At 42.7% G+C, this 10,099-nt stretch overlaps 1 protein-coding gene across 1 annotated transcript; it reads left to right on the top strand.

The window, feature by feature from the left end:
* Nucleotides 1–1,128: 1,128 nt before the first annotated feature.
* LOC113017733 (uncharacterized) lies at nt 1,129–9,507 on the top strand. Its single transcript, XM_026160841.1, has 7 exons — nt 1,129–1,154; nt 1,239–1,340; nt 1,466–1,606; nt 1,722–1,865; nt 3,593–3,671; nt 9,023–9,233; nt 9,413–9,507. Exons 2-7 carry the CDS (start codon nt 1,276–1,278, stop codon nt 9,505–9,507), a joined length of 735 nt encoding a protein of 244 aa, XP_026016626.1. The 5' UTR covers nt 1,129–1,154; nt 1,239–1,275.
* Nucleotides 9,508–10,099: the final 592 nt, after the last annotated feature.

Here is a 10,099-nt window from a genome sequence, read left to right as displayed (position 1 = left end):
GGCTTACAACAACATAATAAATCGATTATTTTTCAGGGTTAGTAATTATCAGTTTATTGAAAGATACAAACTCATTATGTTATTTTAATAATAACCAAAACTGCTTGGTGAATAATTGAATTAAATGATACAAGTTGAATTCTACTTTAAATCTGACCACATAAAGGCATATTTTCAGTAACTCTTCTGAAAATCTGAAAATCTGCCTCCTCCAACCTGTCCTACTTCAGGTAGAGTCCCTCCTCCTTCCATGAAACAGCTCACCTGTGTGTCTGTGTGTGTCTGTCTACAGCTCTTTTAATAACCTTTTGTTGCTGTTAATGCTTCAAAAAGATTGTGCGTGCTGCAAACTGAAACTATGCTGTATGCAGTTTCTAGTTTTTCTAGTTTAAACATGTGAGGAATGTTTCCCTAGATGCAAACATCGATAATCAGCTTTAATGTCTGCATGTGATTCCTACTCTTTAAACTAGAGTTTGTGAACTCTGCAGATTGGGACAGTTTTGCTTTTCTCTGTTAAAATCCCAGAACCAGAAATGTGTGAGGCTCTGCTCTGAGATCCAGAACCAGATCACATCTGGGTAGATTTTGGCATAGAAAAAGTGTTCATGTGAATTTGTGAGTGCCCTGATGTACTCATTTCTAATTTACTCACTCGGCCTCTCTCAGTGAAAATCCTAGTACAGTGAGCTGTCACTAAATGTTTCCTTCAGTCTAAATTAAAGCTACACAGTCAGAAAACACCAGTCTGGCATGAACTGAATTCAAGACCAGTTCTCTTACTTTGAAGCTCTGGCTCCTCCTCTCTCTGACTGGCTGTTCACATTAACCCTGAACTGAAGATTCGTATTACCAGTGAATCAGTGTGTCTACAGCTCTCTGCAAACTCAGCAGGAATAGTTAGTCTGAAGCTTTTAGCTCTAATTACCCTAAAGGTTTTTTTCATGGATCGGCAGAAATGTTTGAAAATGTTTTTCAAAATGTTGTTATGTGCACATGAATGATTTGTGTTTCCTCTGCAGGTGAAGGTAGAAAGTGTGTGTGAGCTGATGTGAATTGAGCAGCATGGATCAGTGTGAAGACAGAGAGGAGGGAGCCCCTCCCTCTAAAACCACTCTGTGTGGGGAACATGAGAGCCAGACCAAAGCGCAGAGGTGAGATGACCATCTCTAACTGTCCATGACTCTTTTCCATGTCGCAGCTCAGCACTCGCATCACTGCTCCATCATTATTCACAGGAACCAACCTGGACCTCCACCCAGCTGTGTGTCCTTAATGAGTGACCAGTCTAAAGATGAAACCATTGAATTTAAACACCAGCATGTGTCTGCTCCAGAGAGGTGAGCAGTTATTAACATGAACTATTTGAATGTCAGCCAGGTGTCTGATTTAAATGGTGATGCTCGTTGTATTTTGTTTTATTTTTTTATTAATCTTTCATGGTTTCATAAATGCATCTCTGTAGGAGACCACTGGCTAAAAGGACATACACAAAAAAACGAGGAACTAAATGTAAACATGAGCCTGAACCCAGCTGTATGTCCTTAAGGAGTAAACAGTCAAAACGTGACCCCATTGAATTTCAACAGTCGCCTGCTGGAGAGAGGTGAGCTGTTAGTAACACTCTTTCATGTCAGTACAGTGTCTGATTTAAATGATGATGCTTATTTTATTTTTTATTTTTATAAATCCTTCATGGTTTCAAAAATTTATCTCTGTAGGAGACCATTGACTCAAACAACATCCAGGAGAAAACGAGGAACTAAACGTATAAATGAACCTGGAACCAGATGTATGTCCTTAAGGAGTAAACAGTCAAAACGTGACCCCATTGAATTTAAACATCATGGGTCTGCAGCATACAGGTGAGCTGTTAGTAACATGAAGTCTTTGAGAGGTATCCTGATGCATACTTAGTCATCCATTTAAGTTAATCCCAAAAAGATGATTCTGTTCATTTGGACGTTGTGTTTTCAGTGGTAGAAACATGTTGTCACTCATCCAAGTGACACTTTTTGGATTTACTTTCTTTACTTTCTTGGATTATTGACCATGCATCAAGACATTTTAACCCACTTTGTCAAGTACTGGCTTAAGCTAATATGACTATGAGCAAACAGCACATAAGATAGTTGATTGCCTGAACCACCTGTTGTTCAGCCTCAGATGCAGACAAAACAGGATTACTCCTAGAAGTCTGCAGATGAGCTCTTCAGTTAAGGGCCTTGGAGCAACAAGAAATCTTTAGGAAGACGCAGAACTAGCTCCTCAATGAATGTTTCAAAGAAACAAATTTTATCATTAATGTGCTAAAATCTGAAGAGGAGTGGATGCCACAGAGACTTACAATGCTTCTAGATGAGAATACTCCTCAAAGGGTGTTTGAATTCAGTAAGACAATCCAACTAGCACAGCATGAAAAGTCCAAGACTAACAAAGAAAGTTTTACTTAATTGTTGTTTACCAGAAACCACAACAAATTGAGTATTGAGAGACTTCCTGATCAATGGTTCTTGGTCAATGGTCATGACATTTTGCATATAAATGATCAAGTAACTGACCTCACAGCCCATTGTTCATTCTGTGGAGATTTCAGTCATTGTACAAAGGTATTGTTTATAAGGCTTAGGAAACCTGCAGTCAGCTGAGAATGAAGTATGAGTGACGAAATGTTTCTCCCATTGAAAATGCTACATCCAGATGAACAAAATCAACTTTTTGGGATCTTTGAGAGGTAAATAACTACCTGATGTTGTTGAAAAGAAGACTGTAACTGGGTGTAAATTTACACAAATGTGAGAGTTCTAAAAAAAAAACAGTAATACATTTAACTATGTCTCTTAAGCTGGATGTAAACAAAAAATAAATGTTCAAAGTTTTAGAACATGTTTAGTGCCATCTTTGAACATTTGAGCCTGCTGCCAATAGACTTACATTACATTATTTCCTGACTAGTTACAGAATCAACAACAATAAAACTAAATATCAAGTTCAATGCTGAGTTGCTGAAACAATGAATTTATGTTCATAACAAGGATATACTCTCCACTTTCACTTGTTTTTCACTGCGATATCAGTTTTGCCAGTAGTTAGCTAACATTATGTTTTGTAAATCTATTGGCAGCAACCTACATGGTGACATCTTCTGTAACAGCAAAAGATGGCACTAAATACTTCTAAATCTAGTGTTTCAAACAGTATTTAAATCTAGGACAGTATTTAGAGCAGGGCTCTGACAAAAAAAAAGTAGAGACGAAAAGCCCTGAGGAACTAAACATGAAAGAAATTAACTCCACAGAAAAATAAGCTTAATCATGGGCAAAACAAACTCAACAGGCACACAGGAATCACACAGGAGCTTATATTCAAAATAGCAGCTGGATACACTACAAGCTCTAATTTACTTTGCTCTTGGAATATAAGCCAGCAGATTGGCTACTTTTTTCCTGGACTGGATGAACAGCTAAATATTGTTTAAGAGTTAAATTATATTGATGAGATAAACGTCACTAGAAGTATCTGTGTCTTTTCCTTTCCTTGTCTCTCTGGAGACAGATTTCATGGGGACTAACTCTTCATGATTCCTCCACAGAGTGGATCAGGAGAGCTCAGAGGTTCCGAGGGGTCACTCTGCCCAGCAGCATCAAACACAGCTGGACTCCATATTTATGGTCCGTACATGTACAACACTTACTTTTGTCTGTGAAGGTTCTCAGTCATCCAGGTCATCGTAGTCAAAGGAGCTTGCAAAGAAAAGCGTCTGGACTTCTTTAAGTTGCTTGAAGACGTTTCACCTCTCATCCGAGAAGCTTCTTCAGTTTTAAGGTCAAATGGTGGGGAGTCCCAGATTTAAACCTAGTGGGAGTATCCCCCCAAAGAGGGAAAAAAGGAGCCCCTGATGATCCTCCAATCGCCTGAGCCAAGGTGTGAAAATGGGTGTGGGTCCCAATCAGCCAGAGTTTCGGGTAAGCTCATTGTGAAACCTGGCCCAGGATGTGAGTGGGCGTTAAGGCGTCTGGGGAGGGCACTCAAAACTGGATTATAGATGGCAGAGAGTTGGTGTCGTAAACCCCCGCCTCTGTTCAAAGATGGTCACTCACAGTGGACATAGATGACTTCTTTCACTCCTCTTTCAAACCATCTGTCCTCTCTGTCCAAAATGTGAACATTGGTATCCTCGAAAGAGTGACCTTTGACCTTTAGATGCAGATGGACTGCTGAGATGAGATGATGAGATAGCCTTTATTTGTCAGTTGCAGGTCTTTTGCCCACAACCAAGATGACAGACCTTGCCGACCATACATACAATACACAAACATCACATTGGGGAGACAGGTCAGGTTAGGTAGCAAGGAAAAAAAAACATCAAAATGTGCAACACAAAAGGATAATACAGGAATGCACAGATATCAACACACCATAGCACAATAAACACAGACAAGCAACATGGGAAAGAGTTCCAGTGTGTACATCTGATCTGGGACCACTGCAATCTTTCGACTGCGCCTCCAACTGACCCGATGTCCACATCAGAGGGGAGGTAAGCGTTGGAGGTGGCGTTGGATCCGGGGTAGGGAGGGTGATGCGTCGGTGAGTCCTTATCAGTATCAGTATATGTATGTGTGTGCATGTCCATAGTTCAGCTGAGACAGTGTCCTTCGCCCTGCCAGGCAAAGTAAACAGTCTTCCAGCCAACCCAGGTGGCCTTGCATGGAATGGGAAGGAACAGACTAAACACAGTCGTTATCAGGGTGTTTTGTTCAGCTCCGGCCTTGCAGCTGGCGCCGAAGGGGTATCTGCATAAGTGATGTTATTTTTTACTTTAGTGCGAACAGCTCATATGAATTTCAAAGCAGTTCTACAGTCCAACACTGGTCTCTCAATCTCCTGTTGGAGAGCCGCGAGTTTCGCCATACTTGCGTTCTGTGATGTTGTCATTTCTTGTGCTCAAGGAGCCAATTTCTGAGAACTCCACAGCGTGGCTGGCAAGAAAGGGTATAAAAGAAGAAAAACTAATGACATGGCCACCTTGTTCACCTGATCTGAACCCCATTGAGAACCTGTGGTCCATCATCAAATGTGAGATTTACAAGGAGGGAAAACAGTACACCTCTCTGAACAGTGTCTGGGGGGCTGTGGTTGCTGCTGCACGCAATGTTGATGGTGAACAGATCAAAACACTGACAGAATCCATGGATGGCAGGCTTTTGAGTGTCCTTGCAAAGAAAGGTGGCTATATTGGTTTTCGCCATACTTGCGTTCTGTGATGTTGTCATTTCTTGTGCTCAAGGAGCCAATTTCTGAGAACTCACGGCAGTGTGCCTCCCCGAGATGTCATCCAATTTTGCACCCAGAGATGTTATTCCGGGCTAGCCCTTCAGAGATGTATCCAGTCTGCAGTCAGAGATCTTATTCTGAGTATTCACAGCAGCCGTAGCCTCTCGAAGATCTTATCCGTGCTGACTCAATGGGCCCATTTTGAGAAACTCACGCCTCTCCCATCTTTCCAATCCCAGCGGGCAGCCTTGTGGGGGTTTGAACAGCCGGTTCCGCTTTCTTAATTCTTTGATAAGTCAGGCCCAAGCCAGCTCCGATCAGCCAGAACCCTGTTACCATGGTTCCGAATAGGTAGATATCCTCAGCACTCAGGCTCACCCAAGCCAAAGTTCTCGTTGAGAAAGGGGTGTCAATTGCATTTAGGGACCAGTTGATCCAATCCATAATTCCTCTTTTAGGTTTTAGAGAACAGACTGTGAGAGAATCTTCCAGGGAAAATACAAAAAAAACACGAGACTAGACAAGGACATAAGCAGGGAAGATAAGGGAGAGGAGAAAAAGTGCGTCCGCCTTCTCCGAGAGCCAAAGAAGAGAGTCATGTCCTGTGGAGGGGGCTCTTCTATGTTGTGCCATGCGCTTGTGAATTGGCTGTTTGGTCTCTCCAATATAAAGGTCTGGGCATTCCTCGCTGCACTGTACAGCATACACCACATTGTTAAGTTTGTGTTTAGGAGTTTTGTCTTTCGGGTGAACCAATTTTTGTCTGAGTGTGTTGCTGGGTCTGATATGCACCGGGATGTCATGCTTGGAGAAAACTCTACTGAGTTTACATAGGGGATGACAATGTTGTTGCGTCTGTCCTTCTTATCCTCCCTCGCTGGTGTCTGATCTTCTTTTCTGTGCCTCTTTGCTGATATTATGAACGCCCAATTAGGATAACCGCATGTTTTGAGTGCTTCCTTTAAAGTCTCATCCACCCTCTCCAGTGCCAAAGTCCCTCCATCCAACCTCACAATACAGGGAGTGCAGAATTATTAGGCAAATGAGCATTTTGTCCACATCATCCTCTTCATGCATGTTGTCTTACTCCAAGCTGTATAGGCTCGAAAGCCTACTGCCAATTAAGCATATTAGGTGATGTGCATCTCTGTAATGAGAAGGGGTGTGGTCTAATGACATCAACACCCTATATCAGGTGTGCATAATTATTAGGCAACGTCCTTTCCTTTGGCAAAATGGGTCAAAAGAAGGACTGACAGGCTCAGAAAAGTCAAAAATAGTGGAGATATGCAGGCAGTCTCAAAATTGCAAAGCTTCTGAAGCGTGATCATCGAACAATCAAGCGTTTCATTCAAAATAGTCCACAGGGTCGCAAGAAGTGTGTGGAAAAACCAAGGCACAAAATAACTGCCCATGAACTGAGAAAAGTCAAGCGTTGCAGCTGCCAAGATGCCACTTGCACCAGTTTGGCCATATTTCAGAGCTGCAACATCACTGGAGTGCCCAAAAGCACAAGGTGTTGCAATACTCAGAGACAGAGTAAGAAAGGCTGAAAGACGACCACCACTGAACAAGACACACAAGCTGAAACGTCAAGACTGGGCCAAGAAATATCTCAAGACTGATTTTTCTAAGGTTTTATGGACTGATGAAATGAGAGTGAGTCTTGATGGGCCAGATGGATGGGCCCGTGGCTGGATTGGTAAAGGGCAGAGAGCTCCAGTCTGACTCAGACGCCAGCAAGGTGGAGCTGGGAGTACTGGTTTTGGGCTGGTATCATCAAAGATGAGCTTGTGGGGCCTTTTCGGGTTGAGGATGGAGTCAAGCTCAACTCCCAGTCCTACTGCCAGTTTCTGGAAGACACCTTCTTCAAGCAGTGGTACAGGAAGAAGTCTGCATCCTTCAAGAAAAACATGATTTTCATGCAGGACAATGCTCCATCACACGCGTCCAAGTACTCCACAGCGTGGCTGGCAAGAAAGGGTATAAAAGAAGAAAAACTAATGACATGGCCACCTTGTTCACCTGATCGGAACCCCATTGAGAACCTGTGGTCCATCATCAAATGTCAGATTTACAAGGAGGGAAAACAGTACACCTCTCTGAACAGTGTCTGGGGGGCTGTGGTTGCTGCTGCACGCAATGTTGATGGTGAACAGATCAAAACACTGACAGAATCCATGGATGGCAGGCTTTTGAGTGTCCTTGCAAAGAAAGGTGGCTATATTGGTCGCTGATTTGTTTTGTTTTGTTTTTGAATGTCAGAAATGTATATTTGTGAATGTGGAGATGTATATTGGTTTCACTGGTAAAAATAAATAATTGAAATGGGTATATATTTGTTTTTGTTAAGTTGCCTAATAATTATGCACAGTAATAGTCACCTGCACACACAGATACCCCCTAAAATAGCTAAAACTAAAAACAAACTAAGAACTACTTCCACAAACATTCAGCTTTGATATTAATGAGTTTTTTGGGTTCATTGAGAACCATGGTTGTTGTTCAATAATAAAATTATTCCTCAAAAATACAACTTGCTAATAATTCTGCACTCCCTGTACAAGAAAAGAAGGCCGTCGCTTCCCTGAGCCAAGACTACAGCATCACTGTTTTACCAGCTGATAAGGGAAGATGCACCGTGGTCCTAAACACTACAGATTACCACACAAAACACCTTGCTACCATCCTTGCACCTCTCGTGGGGAACGCCCCACACCACATCAAGAACTCCACCGACTTCACCGAAAAGGTCCAGAAACTTACCCTTGATTTCAGATGAAACCATGGTGGTTCCTTTGATGCCAGTCTCTCTTCACTTGCATACCCACCACAGAGGCCGTGGAGACTGTCAGAAAACGACCACAAGATGACAGCTCCTTGGGAAGACAGGACCAACTTCACACCCGATCAGATCTGCACACTGTTAGACCTCTGCCTTACCACAAGATACTTCAAATATAACGAAGGCTTCTACAGACAAAAACATGGCTGCACCATGGGCTCCCCCGTGTCACCTATTGTAGCCCAGACTCTACATTGGAGAGACAAAACAGCCACTTCACAAGTGCATGGCACAACATAGAGGAGCCACCTCCACAGGACAAGACTCAGCAGTCCATCTGCATCTTAAGGATAAAGGACACTCTTTCGAGGATACCAATGTTCACATTTTGGACAGAGGAGGACAGATTGTTTGAAAGAGGAGTGAAAGAAGCCATCTATGTCCACTGTGAGTGACCATCTTTGAACAGAGGCGGTGGTTTACGACACCAACTGTCTGCCATCTATAATCCAGTTTTTTAGATCCCTCCCCAGACGCCTTAACGCCCACTCACATCCTGGGTCAATCTGACCTCAGGAATTCGCAACGATAAGGTGGGGCCAGGTTTCTCAATACGCTCACCCGAAACTCTGGCTGATTGGGACCACGCCCGTTTTCACACCTTGGCTCAGGCGATTAGAGGATCATCAAGGGTCCTTTTGTCCCTCTTTGGGGCGATACTCCCACTAGGTTTAAATCTGGGACTCCCCACCATTTGACCTTAAAACTGAAGAAGCTTCTCGGATGAGAGGTGAAACGTCTTCAAGCAACTTAAAGAAGTCCAGACGCTTTTCTTTGCAAGCTCCTTTGAACACTTTCTTTTACATTCTTCATGCTGCTCTTTATGCAACAGTGGATAATCCGTATTTGGCTCCATGATTTCCAGTATAATTGGGTCATTCATGAAGTATTCTGTTCCAGCTGCTGGAGGACAACATCATCAGCTTTGTGAAGAAAGAGCTGAAGAAGATCCAGAAGGTTCTGAGTCCAGGCTACCCAGAATGCTTAGAGAGTCAGAGGGAGGAGGAAGAGGAAGAGCAGAGGAGGAGCAGCAGAGAGGCATTTGTGAAAATCACCCTGGACTTCATGAGAACAATGAAGCTTGATGAGCTGGCTGACCGTCTGCAGAGAAGTAAGTGGATTTCACTAAAGATTTAAGTTGCTGGTGTAAAGAATTTACTAATTTCAAAATACATAGAACAACACATAATAAGAATGATGATATATGGAATTTAAATTGTCTATACATTTTTTTTTAAACAGTACCTTATGTTGTACATTTTTTTTTGTTTTTTCTCTGAAAACTTCTAGATGCCATTTGTCCTCACAAACTTAAATCTACACTAAAGGAGAGGTTCCAGTGTGTGTTTGAGGGGATCGCTAAAGCGGAAACCCAACCCTTCTGAATCAGATCTACACAGATCTCTACATCACAGAGGGAGAATCTGCAGAGGTCAATGATGAACATGAGGTCAGACAGATTGAAAAGGTATGCAGGAAACGAGACAGACCAGAAACATCAATCAGAGAAGAAGACATCTTTAAAGCCTCACCTGGACGACTTGAACCAATCAGAACAGTGCTGACAAAGGAGTGACTGGTATTGGAAAAACAGTCTTAACTCAGAAATACATTCTTGACTGGGCAGAAGACAAAGCCAACCAGGACATCCAGTTCATATTTCCATTCACTTTCAGAGAGCTGAATGTGATGAAAGAGAAAACGTTCAGCTTGGTGGAACTTGTTCATCACTTCTTTACTGAAACCAAAGAAGCAGGAATCTGCAGCTTTGAAGAGTTCCAGGTTGTGTTCATCTTTGATGGTCTGGATGAGTGTCGACTTCCTCTGGACTTCCACAAAACTACAATCCTAACTGACCTAGAAAGTCCACCTCAGTGGATGTGCTGCTGATAAACCTCATCAGGGGGAAACTGCTTCCTCTGCTCACCTCTGGATAACCACACGACCTGCAGCAGCAATCAGATCCCTCCACAGTGT

This window comes from Astatotilapia calliptera, unplaced genomic scaffold (assembly GCF_900246225.1).
Source record: "Astatotilapia calliptera unplaced genomic scaffold, fAstCal1.2 U_scaffold_2, whole genome shotgun sequence".
Lineage (NCBI taxonomy): Eukaryota > Metazoa > Chordata > Actinopteri > Cichliformes > Cichlidae > Astatotilapia > Astatotilapia calliptera.
Note: the sequence above shows the minus strand (reverse complement) of the source record. Positions and strands in the feature narration are given on the sequence as shown.